Source organism: Spermophilus citellus (assembly GCF_964194105.1).
Source record: "Spermophilus citellus genome assembly, chromosome: 4".
NCBI lineage: Eukaryota > Metazoa > Chordata > Mammalia > Rodentia > Sciuridae > Spermophilus > Spermophilus citellus.
In genome coordinates, this window is record NC_138185.1 from 196812488 (window position 1) to 196832812 (window position 20325).

The following is a 20325-nucleotide window of genomic DNA, read 5'->3' on the forward strand; positions in this document are numbered from 1 at the left end:
GATTTTAATCGCATTGAACTGTTGGTGGGGTCACAGTTGCATGACTTGACAGGAGGATCCTTAAATCGTGGATCTTGAGAGCACTGGCTAGGTCCACATTGACTTCCATAATTTTAAAGCTACTTGGTATTTGTCAGTCCTTGCTAAAATTTCCTTTGCCTCTTTTTTCAGTCTTCTTGTTGCTGTGCTTTGGATGAGCATTCCCCACAGGTCCATATAAAATCTTGGTCCCCAGGGTGGTGTTAGTCAGAAATGGGACTGGTGGGAGGTCCTTGGGTCATTGAGGGAATGCCCTCAAAGGGAATGGAGCGACCCTTCCTGTCCCTTTTTTCTGCTTCATAGTTCAAAATGTGAGCACTTGCTCTGACACACATTCCCACCATGAATGCTGTGCTCACCAAAGGCCCAAACCATTGGAGCTACCTGATGTTGGGCTCAAGCCTCCAGAATTGTGAGCTGAATAGACCTTTTCTTCATAAATAGCCTGTTTCAGATATTTTGTTTGTAGTGATACAAAGCTGATGAACACACTTCCAAAACTTTATTTCCTGTTTATTTGTCAGCTCTTTATATCTGTCTCATCACCCTAAAATTCTGTGCTCCTCATGATTATGTACTCATTTTTCTTCCTCTAACACACTGCAGTGTATCTAGGTGGTCATCCATTTCACTAACCTCAGCCATCATTTATGTGGGATATTCCTTAATTCTGTTTTCCCTTGGCCTCTTTTTCACTTTTCATGTTCATATGCCTGACTGTCTACTGAACATCTGCACTTGAATGGGACACTTGCACTCACTGCCCAAACTGTGTCCATATAAAATATGCCCCACCTTCCATCTCTTCCTTCTCACATCGGTGAATGGCTTTTCCATCGACAACATCTAGTAGCTACATCTACTCTCCAGAGCAGACCTAGAATTCATAGTCACGTCCTTAATGTTCTTATTCCACCCCACCCACCATAACCTACCAAGTCCTCAGCTTCTGTTGAGTTCCTCATTTTTAAGCTTCTTCCTTGCCATTGTTTCAGGAGCTCTTGTTTCATAATAAAATTTTTTTCTTTCCTAAATTGTTGCTAAATTTCTCCAAATATGGTGACCAGCCTTGTTCTAGAATGGTAATCAAACAGAAATGGAGACAGTCCTCAAGCCATGCTTCTTTGCCTGCTCTCCCATGGTTCTGCACAGCCTTCAGGGCCAAGTCATGCACCTCCCCCCACCAGCATGGTTGGTGACAGCCCTGTGAGTTCACCTGCTTGTCCTTCCCTCTCCCTGTCATTATCAGCTGCACACCTGCCTCATGAAGGGCCACGTGCTCCCCGCTGCGCCTCCTCCTCCCTCTTTTCCACAGCTTACCTCCCGTGAGCCTCCTAAGATGCTTTTAGTCTCTTCAGGACATCATCCTGGGCTGGGCTGGGACTCAGTGGTAGAGCACTTGCCTGGCCTGTGTGAGGCACTGGGTTTGATTCTCAGCACACAATATAAATAAATGAATAAAATAAAGATCCATCAACATCTAAAAAAAAAAATCCTCCCAAGCTGGGACTATTGCTCAGTGGTAGTGCACTTGCCTAGCATGTGTGTGTGAGGCACTGGGTTCAATTCTCAGCATCACATACAAATAAATAAAATAAATAAAGGTCAACAACTTAAAAAAAAATTATCCTCCCATTTCTACTTTTCCTATCTCTACTTAACTGCCCCAATGGGAATGTTGATGTCACCAAATGCCTTCTCAATTCACAGAATTTATTATACTTCATTTTAATCTGATTTGTTCATTTTTCCAACTTAGCCTGTCTTATTCATCTTTGTATTCTAAGAACCAAGTACAGACTCTGACCTTTAAGGTTTCCAATGAATAACTGGGGACAGAAGTTAAATCAATTTAGAGGAAAATAAAATGGTTTCTTTTTATAAAAATTAAATGATAGTTAAAGCAAACTACCTAGTAATATAATAAAATCATAGCATTAAAGCTATACTTAGGTTAGATTTTGTTGGCTAAGTTCAGTATACTCCTGTTTTAAAGGTATATCATTGATAAAACTTGCCTAAATTGACTCTAAGTGAAATGCAAGTTCTTGATTGAATCTCCTATATAAGTTTCAGTTGGAACCGAATTATAGTGTTGTATTTATCATCAAGAAAAGTAGCCGAGCACAGTGGAACACGCCTGTAATCCCAGTGGCTCAGGAAGCCCAGGCAAGAGGATTGCCGAGTTCAAAGCCAGCCTCAGCAATAGTGAGGCACTAAGCAACTCAGAGAGACCATGTCTCTAAATAAAATACAAGATAGGGCTGGGGATGTGACTTAGTGGTCAAGTGCTCCTAAATTAAATGCCCAGTTCCACCCCCTGAAAAATTTAAAAAAGCTAAAATAGAAAACCAACGGCTGAGCTTGACTTGAAGTCACCAGACTCCAAAGCTTCCTTTTCCCCTCTCTTCATGAGAACTGTCTACTCTGTTGTCCATTGGAATTGGAGTCAGTATAATTTATAAGGTCAAATTGTTAGATGATGTGATGTTCAGGAGGAGGAGGCGCAGCAGGGAGCACGTGGCCCTTCAAGAGGCAGTAATGGTTCCTATTAAGGCATTTCAGAAATGGGCACAGCAGTGTAAAATTGGCATGCATCTCAGCTTCCTTTCATTTACACACTCCAGAGTGGCCCAGGGAATGTTGGGGAATGCTCCAGTGTGATCCCAGCTCAGTCTCCTGAGTTGCTTTTAAGTGGTTCCTCAAGCTGCTTTATACTCTTCCTAGGACAGTGTTTCCATGGGAGCTGCACCTGTGTTGTGGAGCCCCCGCCCCACCCCGGGGTCTGGAAATTCTGGAGGCCCCAGAGTGCAGGCTATGTACATAGGACAGTGTAGGGATTTGGTAGAGCTTCCCAGTCTGGGCCAACGTGTCAGGCTTCAGCCTAGTCTTGGATAGTGTGTGGTGGGTCAAGGTGTTTCCATGAGTAAGTTTTGTTGTCTTCAGTGACAGTATCATGGTTAACTTCAGTGAGACAGAAGATGAATTCAATTTAGCTTGCTGTGCTAAATACAAACTCTGGTGAACTGTGTATTCAGAAGTCATAGGATATTCTGTAAAGATCATCTGTGAGAATGATATGGACCTTAGAGATGTTCTTGGAATAGACAGTTGTATTCTGGACAGAGTAGTGAGATGGTGTACAATAGTGTAGTCCTACATGTCTCCAAGGATTTATACTCCTGTGTACACCTAGCAGATGGGTCTTGCTCTCCTACCCAGCTCCAGGGGAGATTATATAAGGTCTACCCTGGGTGGCCTAGCCTAGTCACACCTTTATGGAAAAATCTATAAGAACCACGGTGGTCCCAGGGACCCCTACTCCTCCCAACCACCTACACACATACTAGACATGATGAAGGCCTCCCTGGAAGCCAGATCTAACCTGTGTCATGCTGTAACCTGTGACATAAAAGTATGGTGACAGAGTGGCAGTTTGGGATCTGCTTATCATTAAATTGCAGAGGAAATTATTTTAATTTCTTTTGACCTGCAGGAGCAGTTTCTGTGAAATAATGAGGTGGGCAGGGTATCCTTAAGGCTGGTCAGCAGAGAGGAGTAGTCTCTTCACCCAAGTGTTCAGGCCTAGCACCAGTTCTCTTCTGCAGGCCAAATCGCAGGAGACTGAGAATAAGGAACATAAATGTGGTCCTGGAACATCTGCACCCACTCCTTTAGGGTTCTACAGACTGGTTTTAAGGAACAGCACAAATATAAATGGAGGAGATGTTGGGGAGCAAGGCAGTTGCTGCATGCCTGTGGCCCTGCTTGGAATTGTAAATAGATACTGGCCCCTGCTCTCCAGGAAAATCTGAATGAAACCTAGTAGTCTTCTAACGTATTGTTCTTTGGTTCTTGTAGTTTTTCCTTTACATTAACAAAATGACAAATGACTATCCACACCAAGTGGCACAAAGTAAGAGCAGACATATAGAAAGAGGTACAGAGCAGAGCAGGCCTGACCATGGTCAGCAGTGTGTGTCGTTGCATACTGGATTAAACCTACCTAGAGCAATTGTCAGGGGTGGGTGGAGATCCCAGAGACCACCTGAGTGTACCCAGCAGCCATTGTGAGCAGAGGCCAGCAGGTGTGCTGAATTTACCTGCTAGTTCCATTGTTTCTGTTTGTGGACTGGGATAAGGGAATGAAGTTAGTTTGGTTTGGGTTGTGTTGATTGGTTGGTTTCAGTCTAAAATCCCCACATGCCTAAAAACTACCTGACTTCTGAAAGGATTTGATTGTGACTTCTTTTTATGAAGTGTTTGATTTGGTAGAGGGCAGGACCAATGTAGGCAGTTAATATTTGTGGTAGGCTAATTGTTTCTTTCCTCTATGTATTTTATCAGTTCTCTTGCACTTTGATAGAGAAAAAAATTACTGAGTCTTTCCGTGTTGCCTACATCTGGAGGATCAGCTCTGACCACACCACTGGTTTGTCTTAGAACTTGCTGTTCTCCCTGTGGCCACACAGACAGAGCTGTGCTTCCTTGGCTAACCATATGAGGCCTCGCCCAGTAGCACTTGCTTGTCCTTGTAGCTGTGGCTCCTATCAGTCTGCTCCCTGTGCCCTGGGCTTCACCTAAGGTGCCATTATGGACTGCAACGTACACACCTCATGTTCCTCCACCCTCACTGCTGATTTCTTCCTAGTCCTGTCTCGGATACATTTTCTACATGAAGCTTCCTTTCCCCTAGTTTCCCCAACTAGTCTGATTGCTAACCCGCCAGAGGCCTTCTATACTCTTTTTGTACTTCCCTGATGATGGTTATCTTTTACTTATATTTTATTTAAAAATTACAGGGAACTATGTTTGAGTTCATATTCTGGGCCAAGCTCTGTTCAGTATTCTTTGTGTAAATTTTCTAGGCTAATCTTCCCAACAGCCAAGTAGTTGGTTGCTCTTTATCCCCTTCATGGGTGAGGATGCCCAGCAGCTAGGACATGAAATCATTGGGCAAAGTAATAGCTTGTTAATGGTGAAGCTGAGATCAATATCAGGCTATCTGACAAATCCACCTCCACACACTGATGGCACTCATAACTGTTGGCAGAATGGATACACATCCGCTTATGTGTTGAGGGGCTCCAGCCACATTCACTGCAGTCAGGCTAGCTTCGTGGGTCTGCAACCTGTGCAGCTGTATAGAGCTTACCCTTAGAAGGACTCATTAAGCTTGTCTTAATGCTCTGCTGTTATTTTGAAACTTACTGTTTGAACAAGGATACCCACAGGTTTGTTATGTACTGAGTTCTACAATGAAATAGCTAGCTAGTCCTGCTGCAGTCATTTTTATTTTGACCTTCAGAATCCACTATAGGTATAAAATTGACTTTTCTTGAGGGGCACCCATGTTGTGTGCTAAATTGCGCACCCTCATAGTCAGCAGCTATGAAGTGAGGGTCCACGTGTCTTTTTGTGGGAAAGGCCGTATTGCCTCAACTGTACCAGAGCATTCTTTCTTATTGTAAATCAACCTTGTCCTAGGAAGCTTATCAGAACAGCTAATGTAGGTGGTGAGATCGGAAGGCTGGTGGTAGCTCTGTTCACAAAGCATACAGTAGGAAGACATGAAAGACAGAGGGAGGAGTTGCTTGGATTTGAACAATTTGTTTAAACTCTAGCCTGGATAAAGCATTCACATTATGTGATTTTGAATCATTTTACAGGAGAAAAAAGGTATTAACATAATTCTAAAAGGATCGGTGGATATATAGTGATGAAGACAGAGTGCTTTAGTTGGTCCTGTTTCCTGGGTGGATAGCACTTTAATTGCTAAGTTGTGGTGAAATGCTGTGCTTAATTATGGACTCGGGTATCTAATTTGTCAGTCACAGCTGTTATTTGAAACCTTCTGGATTGTTTTGTCCATCGTTCTGGTTATACTGTTTGCACTTGGGTTACAGAGGGCCTTACCCCCTGGGCACGTCTAAGCAGTATTGTCACTTTGGAGTAAAAAAAAAAAAAATAGGAAACAGAAGTGCAATTAATCTTAAATACTCTGGAAGCTATTTTACCATTAACTACTTGTCCTGGTGTGAGAATACTTCTGGAAAACTGAGGAACCCATATTTAATCTTGGACTTTCTCTTCTGAAATGTCCAGCCCTTTTAACAATTTGTTTCCATTGCAATGAAGTACACTTGATATAAATGAAAAACGGACATTCAGTGTAGCCCTTAGAGTGTGGGTGTTATTGTCTGTCTGTGCTGAAGACCACGATGTTTTTAGTCAAAAAGCTTTGTTTTTCATTTCTGTAGATGGAGGTAAAAGGGAGCCCCAAAGAATATATAGCATCAGTTATTTTGAAAATATTTACCTGTTTCTTGACTAAATTTTTTAAATGTAAAGGGGAAAATCTTTTGAAATTAAGCTAAAAGGTTTAGAAAATTCTTATCTCACAGCCACCAAAATGTTCTTTAAAAAAAATTATTGCTGACATTCAACAGAGTTGAAAGATCTAACAGTAATTTAAAAAATTAATCTTCATTCTCTAAACCAGTGTGGGCAGTAACATCAGATATTTAGGGCCCTTAAGACTAAAGCAGAAAGATCTAGATTCATCTCAAAAAAGAAGAAGACCTTATGTAGACCTCGCTCTAACATCACAGGTCACAGTGACCATTAAAACAGATTCCCTTTATGAGGTGGGGTGGGGCAGACAGGTTCAGCAGGTCAGCAGGCTGGCTTCTTGTGGAGCCCGGGAGGCACTTCCCAGTTCCAGAATAGTTCTTTGAAGTGCCAGGCAGCCGCCAGGCCAGCTTCCAGCAACTACTAGCCTCCAACTGTCTGCAAAAGTGGACTGCCAGCACACAGCGCAGGCGGCGCCTTCCACTCCCTGAATAGGTCTTTTCTCAAATATTTGCATGAAGGCATCAAATTCAGAGTATTTGGAAAGAATAGTAAAGTAGTAAGTCACAAGAGCAAGGGCTAATTCTAAATTTTTCTTTGCCTACATGCATCTAGAGCCATAAAAACCTCTGGGTGGCATTTGGTCATTTGTCATATGTATGTTCTGTGTGTGCAAACAGTCAGAAAACAAAGCCACTATTGAGTTATATAAATGCCAGAGAGGGATGGGAATGAATGCTGGCCTTCTGGAAATGCTATTTTTTCACTTTGGGATAACTCCAGTAACCAAACAGAATTTTCTGGTACATTTGCCAAATAAAAGAGCTGAGATTGAGAACTAGCATGAGATATCTTAATGTACGTTTTGGAGAACAGGGTAAGAAAAGCAAACTATAAAGACAAATGTAAAAGTGACACTCTGAAGGAGTCATGTTGTCACTTGCTCACTGAAGCATATGCATCTCGCCATGCCCCCAAATCATTGTTCATTAGCATTAATTTTTACCTGGAAGAGACTCTGAAAGTCATCAGGACCCCAAATGTTGCATTGGCTCCACTGTCCTCACATTCTACTGCCACCCCCACCCCGTTTTCCTGAGCATCATCTCTTCCTCTTTGCAAGGAGAAAATGAAAACAGTTAGATAACAAAACTATAGCTGGAGTTGCTCTGTATTAGGGGCATATAAAAGCCAAACTCTTAAGGCAGAAAAAAAGTGTGGTATCTTGTTACAGTGGATGTCTGCCATTCCTCAATCCTTAGTCGTCGTCGTCTTCTTTTTTTTTTTTTTTTAATTTACTCTTTCCCTTCTATGATCAGATAGAATGAAGGGTAGTATCTCTACTTTTTAAAATATGGTCTGTTTTAGAGAAGGTTCCCTATGCTGCTGAGAAGAAAGTGTAATGCTCATTGAAGGATGAAATATCCTATATATGTCAGTTAATTATAGTTATTGATTATATTATTGAGTTCTATAGTTTCTTTGTTCAGCTTTTGTTTGGAAGGGAAATTTGGGAGCTTTCTTAGAAGAAATGAGTTTAAAGATATCCATTTTATGATACCTAGACAAAAGTCTTGATCTCTCCTCTATCAAAGCACAGTTGACAAAGCAAGATAAGCTAGTGCCACTGGTCTTTAACCCACCAAAAGCTGCCCCACAGGTCCTCTACTCTAAGACCTGGTATCCTCAGTAGGGTCTGTGAGGCAGACTTAGCATTTCTCTGAGTCTGTGTAGCAGTATCAGGGTTGGTGATGATAAAAGAAGCAGTGTGGGAACAACTCTTGCTCAAATTCATGGTGGAACACAAAGTGAATATCTTGTGGATGTATGTGATAATTAGTGCTTTCACACTGCATCTATGACATGAAAAAATAATAAATCAGCTACAAAAAAAATTTAAAAAAAATTGGTGATGTTGATGGGAGAAGCTTAGAAACTGCATCTTTTCCTATCTTCTCATTGTATTTCTCAAAGACTGATATCCTAAGGTCCTCTCCCTTGTCCTGCTTCACATTATTTAGAGCCAGCATTTGTCAGTAAGTTCTGGCACTATTTTTTAACATCAATGATACATACCAAGATGACTTTGGGATGAATTCTACCACCTATAACTCTACCCTCATTTCTTGCAGTTAAGAAAACATATTAACTTTGTGATCATTATTTTTAGTAAATTAATCACAAATTTTTGCACTTAATATTAGTGACCAACTAGTTTTCAGTCTATACTCTCTAAGATAGAATTCCTGGCTTGGGACATCTGAGGTAACTATGAACCCCTTCTGTTTCTTATATTATACATTGCAGATGGGGCTTCTCCTTCATTCAAAAAATATGAATTAAGCATGCAAAGATGTACAGATAAATAAGGCTCAATCCTGTCCCTTTGGGACAGAATGCACTGGGAAGACATACACACACAAAATAACCATTCTGTAGGATGTTCTGTAGTGATTCAAGAAACAGACGGTTACAGGATTTGAGGAGGTTCTACTCTGTGAGTTCAGAGATAGAGTGTTGGGATTCACATTTGAAAGAATTTTATGTGAGTAGGGCAGGGGAAGGCATTCCAGGCCTGAGGTACAGATGGGTGGAGTTGTGAGTTCAGTCTTTGCACTGGGAATCCTCACCTGTCTAGCATAGAGGATACACAAGCAGTGAAAGGGGGACGGAGATGAGGGTGGGTCAAGTCTGCGACTCAGGGCCTTGGGGAGGATACCAGTGATTTGGATGACTTGGTGGTGGAGGAATGGTGGGGATATTGGAGGGATGGAGAGAGCCTGAAAGCCAGGGGATTGTTGTGCTACACCTGGATGCCCGGTGACCTGTTGGAGGGCTGTTGGGGCTGCAGTGAGAGAACTCAACGGAAAACCAGCAGGTTAGAGAATATATTCTTTGTGGGTTTTTTCCTCTATTCTTTTTTTAAATTTGTTATATATGACAACAGAATACATTACAATTCATGTTACACATATAAAGCACAATTTTTCATATCTCTGTTTGTACACAAAGTTGAATCACATCTTTCGTGTCTTCATACACGTAATTAGGGTAATGATGACCATTGCATTCCACCGTCTTTCCTACCCCTATGCACCTTCCCTTCCCTCCCTCCTCTTTTTCCCTTTGCCCTAGCTACAGTTCATTTAATCCTCCCACGTCCCCTACCCCCAACAGCGCATTATGGATCAGCATCCTTAAATCAGAGAAATCATTCAGCATTTTGGGATTGGCTGATTTCACTTAGCATTATATTCTCCACCTCTGTCCATTTATCTGCAAATGCGATGATTTTATTCTCTCTTACTACTGAGTAATACTCAATTGTGTATATATGCCACTTTTTTTTAATCCATTCATCTACTGAAGGGCATCTAGGTTGGTTCCACAGTTTAGCTATTATGAATTGTGCTGCTTTAAACTTTGATGTGGCTGTGTCCCTGCAGTATGCTGTTTTTAAGTCCTTTGGGTATAGACCGAGGAGAGGGATAGCTGGGTCAAATGCTGGTTCCATTCCCAATTTTCCAAGGATTCTCCATACTGCTTTCCAGATTGACTGCACCAATTCACAGTCCCACCAACAGTGTATGAGTGTATCTTTTTTCCCCCACATCCTTGCCAACACTTATTGTTGTTTGTCTTCATAATAGCTGCTATTCTGACTGTAGTGAGATGAAATCTTAGAGTAGTTTTGATTTGCATTTCTCTAATTGCTAACGATGATGAACATTTTTTCATGTTTGTTGACTGATTGTATATCCTCTTCTGAGAAGTGTCTGTTCAGGTCCTTGGCCCATTTATTGATTGGGTTATTTGGGTTTTTTTTTTTTTTTGGTGTTTAGCTTTTTGAGTTCTTTATATACCCTAGAGATTAGTGTTCCATCTGATGTGTGAGGGGTAAAATTTGCCCCCAAGATGTAGGCTCTCTATTCACCTCACAGATTGTTTCTTTTGCTGAGAAGAAGCTTTTTAGTTTGAATCCATCCCATATTGATTCTTGATTTTAATTCTTGTGCTATGGGAATCTTATTAAGGAAGTTGGGGCCTAATCCCACACGATGGAGATTAGGGCCTACTTTTTCTTCAATTAGACACAGGGTCTCTGGGTTTATTCCTAGGTCCTTGATCTATCTATTTTGAGTTCAGTTTTGTGGATGGTGAGAGATAGGAGTTTAACTTCATTTTGCTGCATATGGATTTCCAGTTTCCCCAGCACCATTTGTTGAAGAGGCTATCTTTTCTCCAACGCATGTTTTTGGCACCTTTGTCTAATATAAGTTAATTGTAATTTTTTGGGTTAGTCTCTATGTCCTCTATTCTTTACCATTGGTCTACCAGTCTATTTTGGTGCCAATACTATGCTGTTTTGGTTACTATTGCTCTGTAGTATAGTTTAAAGTCTGGTATAGTGATGCCACCTGCTTCACTCTTCCTGCTAAGGATTACTTTAGCTATTCTGGGTCTCTTATTTGTCCAGATGAATTTCATCACTGCTTTTTCTATTTCTATGATAATATTAATTCTGCCTATCCAAGATCAAAGTAGATCTTTTCATCTTTAAGGTCTTCTTTGATTTCTTTCTTTAGAGTTCTCTAGTTTTATTATATAGATCTTTCACCTCTTTCATTAAAATACTTGATTCCCAAGTATTTTATTTTTTTGAGGCTATTGTAAATGGGGTAGTTTTCCTTGTTTCCCTTTCTGAGAATGTGTTGTGGAAATATAGAAATCAATTTGATTTATGCATGTTGATTTTATATCCTGCTACATTGCTGAATTCATTTACTAATTCTGCAAGTTTTCTGGTGGAACTTTTTGGGTCTTTTAGGTATAGAATCATATAATCAACAAATAGTACTAATTTGTTGATGATAGTACTAATCTTCTTTTCTTAGGTGTATCCCTTTAATTTCTTTCATCTAATTGCTCTGGCCAGTGTTTCAAGAACTATGTTAAATAGAAGTGTTGAAAGAGGGCATCCCTGTCTTGTTGCAGTTTTCAGAGGGAATGCCTTCAATTTTTCTCCATTTAGAATGATGTTGGTCTGGGGCTTAGCATAGATAGCCTTTATGATGTTGAGATATGTTCCTGTTATTGCTAATTTTTCTAGTGTTTTGAACATGAAGGGGTACTGCATTTTGTCAAATGCTTTTTCTGCATCTATTGAAATGATCATATGATTCTTATCTTTACGTCTATTGATGTGATGAATTTCATTTATTGATTTCCATATGTTGAATGAACTTTGCATATTACTTAGTCTCCAGGTGTTGGAATAGCCTTTATTTCTTATTTTATCATTTATTTCATTCCATTATGATCAGATAGAATGAAGGGTAGTATCTCTACTTTTTTATATATGGTCTGTTTTAGAGAAAGTTCTCTATGCTGCTGAGAAGAAAGTGTAACGCTCATTGAAGGATGAAATATCCTATATATGTCAGTTAATTATAAATTATTGATTATATTATTGAGTTCTATAGTTTCTTTGTTCAGCTTTTGTTTGCAAGATATATCCAGTGGAGAAAGAGGTGTTTAAAGTCACTCAAAATTATTGTGTTGTGGTCTATTTGACTCTTGAACTTGAGAAGAGTTTGATGAACCTAGATGCTCTCTTGTTTGGGCATATATGTTTATAATTGTTAAGTCTTGTTGGTGTATGGTTCCCTTGAGCAGTATATAGTGTCCTTCTTTATCCCTTTTGATTAACTTTAGCTTTAAGTCTACTTTATTTGATATAAGGATAAAAACCCCTGCTTGCTTCCACAGTCCATGTGAGTGGTATGGTTTTTCCCAACCCTTAACCTTCAGTCTGTGGATGTCTTTTTGTATGAGATGAGTCTCTTGGAGGCAGCATATCGTTGGGTCTTTTCTTTTTTTAGATCCAATCTACTAGTGTATGTCTTTTGACTTGTGAGTTTAACATTCAGGGTTATTACTGAGACATGATTTATATTTGCAGCCATTTTTGGTTTTTTTGGTGTTTAACTTGACTTGGTTTCCCTCTGATTAGTTTTCCCTTTAGCGTAATACCTCCCTTTGCTGATTTTTATCATTGTTTTTCATTTTCTCTTCATAGAATATTTTGCCAAGGATGTTCTATAGTGCAGGCTTTCTAGTTGTAAATTCTTATAACTTCTGTTTATCATGGAAGGTTTTTATTTCATCATCAAATCTAAAGCTTAATTTTTCTGGATATAAGATTCTTGATTGGCATCCATTTTCTTTCAGAGCTTGGTATATGTTGTTCCATGATCTTCTCCTGGCTTTGAGGGTCTGGGTTGAAAAATCTGCAGAGATACGAATTGGTCTCCTCCTATACATGATCTGATTCCTCTCTCTTGTGGCTTTTAATATTCTCTCCTTATTCTGTATGCTAGGCATTTTCATTATAATGTGCTTTGGTGTAGATCTGTTGTAATTTTGTACATTTGGTGTCCTGTAAGCTGTATTTGTTTTTCCAAATCATTCTTCATGCTTGGGAAATTTTCTGATATTATCTCATTGAAGAGATTGTGCATTCCTTTGGTTTGAAACTCTTTGCCTTCCTCTGTCCCAATAATGCTTAGATTTGGTCTTTTGATGCTGTCCCATAATTCTTGGATGTTCTGTTCATGATTTCTTACTATCTTCACTGTGTGATCAACTTTATTTTCCAGATTGTATACTTTGTCTTCATTATCTGACATTCTTTCTTCCAAGTGATCTAGTCTGTTGGTTATGCTTTCTATTGAGTTTTTTATTTGGTTTATTGTTTCCTTCATTTCAAGGATTTCTGACTATTCTTTTTTTTTTTTTTTCCAGAGTCTTTCTTTCTTGAAATAATCTTTTGCTACCTGTATTTGCTCTCTTATCTTTGTTGGAGTGATCAATTTTTGCTTGTATTTGTTCATTTAGGTCATTCTTTAATTCACAGGTCTTTATAATTATGAACCTTCCGAACTCCCTCTCTGACATCTCATAAACTTCACTGTCTGTGGGTTCTGTTATTGTAGTATCCTGGTTTGTTTGGGGGTACTTTCCTCCCTTGTTTGTTCATGTTGTCTGTGTGTCTTCCTTTCTTGCAGTGTGGATCTGAGACATTACAGTGTCTACTCTATAATCTTGTAATATATGTGCAGATTATCTGTACCTCACCTTGATGTTGGGCTTCCAGACTCTGCTGGTGTCCTTCAACTAAAGGTGGTGGCGACAGTAGCCAAGGTAATTCATAGTAGTGGAGGTGCCCCAAGATGAATGCAAAGTCTTACAGAGATAGGGCTGAAAGGGTGGGCTTTGCACTGTCTTTGGGATGCCTGCTCTGAGATGCAGCTACTTCTAGGCACTATCTGTTGTCAAAAGGGTAGGGGCCATTGCATGGGATAGGCTATGGTGACCTGCTGTTTCCCAAGATGGAAGTGGGTTAGGCTTGGGCTCCCAGGTGGGGGGTGGGGAGTGGGGGTGGCAAACTCGGACCTACCCTGGGCCTGGATCCTATGTATGTCGGTGTGGGTGGTCCTGTGCTGGAGCCTGAGCTCCAGCTGGTGTCTGTCAGTGGCGGGATGGACCTGGGCCTACTGTGAGCCTGGGTCCCATGCCCATCAGTGTAGGTGGATCTCTATTCTTTGTGTTTTTAAGACCAGCACCCAGGGTGTCTGGGAAATAGTTTGTGTTCAGTAAATAGTTATTGAACTTGATAAGGTCTACTGACTCTGAAAGATGAGGTGAGAAGGAAAAATGGCTTCAAGATGTTTAGCTTGAGATGACAGCATAGGAGGGATGGGCTTGGGGCATTAGGATATTGGGGCCTGGGGGAATGGAGCAAACCAGTTAGCTTTTAAGAGGTTTAATTTGAATTGCTGGTGGAGGTGTTCCTTGGAGATGTCTAGGTATCAGTGAGGGAGAACTCTGGCTCTCAACTCAGATTTGCCTCTTGGGCATAGAGGAGCTTGGGAGTTACAATTTTATTTTTTAATTTAATCTCATTATCTATTAGAAAAGTTTCTGGATGTGATTTCTTTATTCCATCTGTAAGCTTCCTATGCCTGAAACCCTATCCTCCCCTGCTACAGTTGCTCCTAGGCTCACTGTAGGAAAGGCCTGTTCCTGTGAACCAGGTTCTGTCCCAAGGCTCCCAGACTGTCTTGAGTTTAACTTCATGTTATGTGCAAAGTCACATGCCAGTGCGGACCCACCGACAACCATATTACTAGGAAAAGGGTGCCAGGCACAGCGGGACACACCTATAATCCCCGTGACTCATGAGCTGAGGCAGAAGGATCGCAAGTAGAAGGCCAGCCTCAGCAATTTAGCAAGGCCCCAAGCAATTTAGTGAGACCCTGTCTCAAACAAAAAAAAAAAAAAAAAATGTTTTCGAAGGACCAGGGATATAACTCAGTAGTAAAGTGTCATTGGGTTCAATCCTCAGTACAGAAAAAAAAGGAAGAAGAAGGAAGGAAAGGAAACCAACCTTCTCTAAAGGATAGCAATAGTTTGGCATAAAATATAACAGTTTGAGAATCAAGAAGCCTGGCTTATTGTGCCCTTAAACAAGATTCTATTTCCTCAGCTATTGAATGGACTTGACCTGCCCTGTTATAAGAGTTGAGATTTGGGCCAGGATTTGCATTCAGAATAAAATCCTGCTGTTATCAAGGTTGAGTTTATACCTGGTCACAGTTGTCAGCATCACTTATTGCTATCCCTGCATTGCCCCGTTGCCTGCTACACAGTAGAGAAGGTAGAGGGAGAAAATCTGTCTGTCTAATTACAAAGCTCCAGCTTCTACCTCCACAGCACCTCGGCAGATGAGGGATCCAAAATTTTAGAGAAGATTTATTAAGGCCAGGATACAGTACATCTCTACTGTGAAATAAATTAAATTAAATTCAGTAATTCTAAATAATTCAACAACTGCAATCCTAGACACTGAGGTTCTTATATTGGTGATGTTACTGTCAATGAAAATTAGAAATACTAAGTAGCTAAGTCTGAATATTGACTCCAGACTTCGAGTAATAACATTGGAAAACAAAGAAACATACCAAGAATGTGCTGGTCTCACTGTAGTCATATACTCTGGGAGGACTAGTGTGAGAAATTGGAATTAATTGCTGTGTTAACGTCACTTGGGTTCAATTATCCTCTGCCCTGCCGTACTATGAGACTGCATTAGCAATTCAACCAACTTAATTCTGGCAGCTTTTGGAAGCATACATGTTTTTCCGCTGCCTTTTTTCTCCTGTTATTTTTTGACACACCCCACCCCTTCAAGGCGGTTTTCCAGCTGTTCCCTTAGGGAGTAGTTTTATGGGGAAGCTTTTTTGTCGGCTTCCAGCTGGCTTCATTTTCATTATCTCCATGAAGCGCTGCCTTTGTTGCATTTGTATGATATTATCCATCATATGTTGCCTTGGGATTTTCCCCTTTGAATTGTTGACTTCATATTTTTGGTTTGCACATGCAGGTTGTCTCCTGGTTCAGACATCTATGTGACAGTCTCATCCATGGCTTTAGCAAGATCCCAGTGTCGTAACTCCCCTAGCAACCTGTCTTCATCCAGCGAGCCTGGCTCTGGGGGGGGCACTTACAGACAAAAATCCATGCCCGAAGGGTAGGTATGCCATTTGTCCCCTTGTACATGGTTCGGGTCAACATCACTGTCTTTCATTTGTATCCCACATGTAAAATTATTTTTATTCAGCCAGCCCTGATCAATTTACATCAACAGTGAAAATATGGCTAACATTCCAGATAGGAAAATGTTTTCATGACTGGTTCAAATCACTTAAGAAATTTATCATTCTCTACTCTCCATGAAGTCCTCAGTGGCAGAGAAATCAAATTGCATACGATTCTCTATGACATACGTTGTTTAGTATCACAGGAAGGATTTTGTCACATCGTGTTTCCTCCAACAGGAACTCAGTAGAATACTACTTGCCTTGGAGCTTGTATTGCTGTTGATGTAGGAAAAATGATAGTAACATCCAGAGCTTAAAATTATTTCTTCTTCTTTTAAGTCTTCTGTGTTTTGTTGGTTTTTTAAAATCTTTCTTGAAAATACTAAATGCCCATCCAAAAGTAACTATTTGCTTTGGATAAAATTTACAAAGTAGCCTGGAAATGTAGCTCTTGCAAAGCCCTGGGTTCAATCCCCAACAAAACACACACACACACACACACACACACACACACAGTAAAAAGTGAATTATGTGTGATTTTAGAGGCCACCATAAGAGGAAACAGGATTAGAATATCTGACGCTAGGAAGTAATTAGCAGAACAGTGCATGGCACACACAGGCTGCCTTCACCCAGAGGAAGAGTGAAAGAACCTTCAAAGACTTCCTGCTGGTGTTGCTCTCTGGGGAATTTGAGAATGAACTTGAACCATTTGAAAATTAAATGTGAAGTATTCATAAAAACTCCTATTTCTATTCCAGATTTCCCCCAAATAAATGTATATACCTTTAACAAATGTGCATACTACTTGGATACTTTCTTGAGATATCACTGTGTCACAAAATAAGCATGCTTACTAATAATACCTTCATAATGGATATTTCCTCTGTATAGTATTTTGTTGGTTTTTACAGCCACTAGGTGTGATTTTGTTGTTGCTAAATGTTAATGGTAGAAGAAAGTAGGTAATAAAACCACTATAAAACATGCTTTCCTCATTCCTGTCTCCCCTAGGAGTCCCTTAGAGGCCTGCCTAAAATGTACATTTCTTATTTTAATTGCTTCAGTGACAATTAGGAAAAAATTCAGCCTTTATTCATGAGGTTTATGAATTACATATTATTGTACCACACTACAAACCCAACTAATTATTTCCTGTTTTAATTAGATTTTAAATGGCCTGGTTTGTCTTCCAAAATAAGAATTCACCACAACTTTAGTATTAGTACAGCACTAAAATGTAAATGAGTTTTTAGCAAAATAAATAAATGTTTTTCTATCTCTGATATACCAAAAACCCAAGTTGAAACACTAATGTTTTGGTGCATCTTAATGTTAAAATTATGATTCTAATGCCCAGCTGCTCAAATTTCTGTTAATGAGGTAGTAATTATTCAGTTGGGTATTTGATATTTGAACTCTGCCGTAGATGGCATTAAGGGCTTTCCCGCTGTTTGTGAGTTCTCCTGGCATTGTTGAGTATGCTATATAATGTCTTCTTTACCTGGAGTGATATTGGAAATAATGTTAGTGTTTTTCCTAGATCCCAAGCAATTTTTATCTGTATCAGGAAGGTAAAAGACAGTGGTTCACCATCCAGTCATTCACATGAATTGCTCATGGGCTAGGTTTGGTCCAGAAGTCACCCTTACCATCTACTCTACAACTTACCCCAGTAAAAATAAATGTGTTCAAGTTGACAGTGAAGCTGGAGTGTATGTACTCTGCTTCAGAGTCCTTAATGTTCAACTTGCATCATAACAGTCATCACTACACAGTGGTTGTCCATAAACCATATGCTGCTGTGGTATCTTCCCTCCACTTCAATTGGCTGGAGTCCTGCATCTGCATGGTGTGTGCCTGCCCATTCCCTGACTCAAGAAAAGTGAAAATATCCAAATTAGTTGAGGTGTAGTTTATGAGGGAGAAAGAAATGACACCTAGACAACTCGGGATGAGCAGTGAAGGTAATGAGAAAGCAACACTATTTAAAAGACATGGAGCCTGTTCTACCCTCCTTGGATATGTACCTTTGGATCACAGGCTTTGAGAAGTACTGAGGAGGCAAGACAAGGCCAGAGGGAGACCCTAGGTCAGAGAGGAGCTGGGAACCTGGGGCAAGCAGCATGGTGAGGATGTGCAAGCTGAAGGTGAACTGCTGAGCTGAGGGCTCCACATAACGTTCTTCTAGCACCTCAGAGGAGGGGTTAGGCTTGACTGTCAGGGCAACTGAGACCAGCAGAAGAAAGCTGCAGAGAAGGTGGTTCCAGCCTTTTGTGAGGAAGGCATTTTGGAGCTGGGGGCCAGTGAGTCTTTATCAGCCAAAGAATTACATTCAACCTCTTTCACATCTGACTCTAATCCTTGAGCTACTAGTGCTCCTTAGAGGCACTATTAAACTCTTCAAAAAGAGACACAGTGTAAAACTCAGAACAAGTTTTGTCTGCACATCTCAAAGACAAGATCTTTATATCCCTAATTCCCTGGCTCACGCCCAAGTGGAGCATGTGTGAGAGAATTGAAGTTCACCAGGTGAAGTATTTTACAGGGTGAAGGTTAAAGACAGCCTTTCCTTGACATTTATTTAAAAGCAAGTAGAAAAGTATTCAACTTTAAATTCAGAGACTTAAAAAATTATCTTTAGGTTCTATTGCTACCAAAAAAGTAAAAGCAAAATTAGAATCCATAATTCTACTAAGAGAAGAGATAGCAGAAACCTTAATTGTGAGTCCTTCTCTTTTTTCTTTTTTTTTTCCACTTTGACCAAAGTTTCCATAAATCAAGGTTTTTGGTTTTAATAATGGCTACATTCATATGTAAGATAATTTCGCTTAGTGAACTTTGTGATTGGGTTTGTAAGTGAGTAGCATTTATGCCCGAGCAAGTAGGGAGATAATATAATAAATACATTACTAAAGTAAATATTTTTATGGCCTTCTATATTTTGCAAATGCTTTATATAGATTTTTTTTTCCTCCTTGGAGCTCTGTAGTGGAATTGCCATGTTGCACATAAAGAAACTGAGACAAAAGTTCAGTGACTGTTCTGTCCCAATGGGTGTGTCGAGTGTGTCCTTTGAAACCTGGCTGCAGTCTTCCCACTCCTAATCTCCTGCTTTTTCCAATATACCACCTGATGGTCCTGCTTATCCATTTATCAGTTGATTCCAAGTAAGACACCAAAATATGCATTAATTGATGTGGGCCCTGTTGCTTCCTTTGTTGCATAGGTTAGTCAGAAGTTCACTGGTAACCACACATAAAATTGGAAAAATTCCATATGAATGTTTGAATTCTATACTCTGGCCTTTATTCTGGACTGAGTAATTACTTTGCTGATGTGTATTGCTCAACAAAGCATATACTTTAATTAAGCATATATTATTATTATTTTCCACAAGGGAAAATAAAATTGGCTTACTAAATAGCTAAATTTCTTTCCAGAAATAAACAGTTATCTTTATACATGCCAGCTTACTTACTTCCAAATTGCCCCTCCCAAAGGTTGTTTAACATTTATACATTTTGAAAGTAGTTTCTACATAAGTTATAGCTTTATCTTTCAGACCACAGAGCAAGTACTCAGAAAATACTTGTTCCAAGAATGAATGACTTACTGATTTAGCAGATAACTGAGTTAAGAGAAAACTAACCTCCAGAATATACCATTTGAAAGATATGCATAAGACATTTACATTGTGGAATTTTTCCTTGGGCTGTGAATGACCAACTGAGCTTGGCTATAGGAGGATCAGAAGATTCTGGTTTCTTACTCTACATCAGGTTATCTCAGTGAGAATGGCTCCTGCCCTTGTTAACAGTTAATATTGACAGCATGCATACCTTTCTGAGCACAGTCATGTATATTGAACACAATATGCACATCTGTATACCCATTTACACATGCACAAGGCACATGTACATGTACAGGCATGTAAGCCCAAGCTGGTAATACCTGTCATCAGATTTAAGTTCATTACACACAGGACTATCTTCCCCTTGTAATGAGGTCTGATAATGTCTTTGCCTTTGTTCGGGGGAATCGCCACAGGTTTGGAGTGAGCCGCAGATCCCCAGCCTCCATTGACAGGCAAAACACCCAGTCAGATCTTGGTGGCAGCGGAAAGTCCACACCCAGCTGGCAAAGAAGTGAGGATAGCATTGCTGACCAGATGGGTAAGTAATTGATTTTTCCATAAAAAGCAAGTGTTTTTTTGATAAGTTCACTTTGACCACCTCTTAAGGATGTTATCAAAGCATTGTTTTATAAAAGA

General features: G+C 40.0%; 1 protein-coding gene across 17 annotated transcripts in view; it reads left to right on the top strand.

The window, feature by feature from the left end:
* The window catches only part of SIPA1L1 (signal induced proliferation associated 1 like 1), a 372348-nt gene that overhangs the window by 317006 nt on the left and 35017 nt on the right, over nucleotides 1-20325 (top strand). For 16 of the 17 annotated variants that reach the window (XM_081290424.1, XM_081290426.1, XM_081290431.1 and 13 more), the window contains 2 exons: nucleotides 15836-15982; nucleotides 20103-20227. In XM_081290424.1, the coding sequence (XP_081146550.1) occupies nucleotides 15836-15982; nucleotides 20103-20227 (272 nt within the window). The remainder of the gene's footprint in view (nucleotides 1-15835; nucleotides 15983-20102; nucleotides 20228-20325) is intronic. The other variant, XM_081290425.1, reaches the window with a different exon arrangement.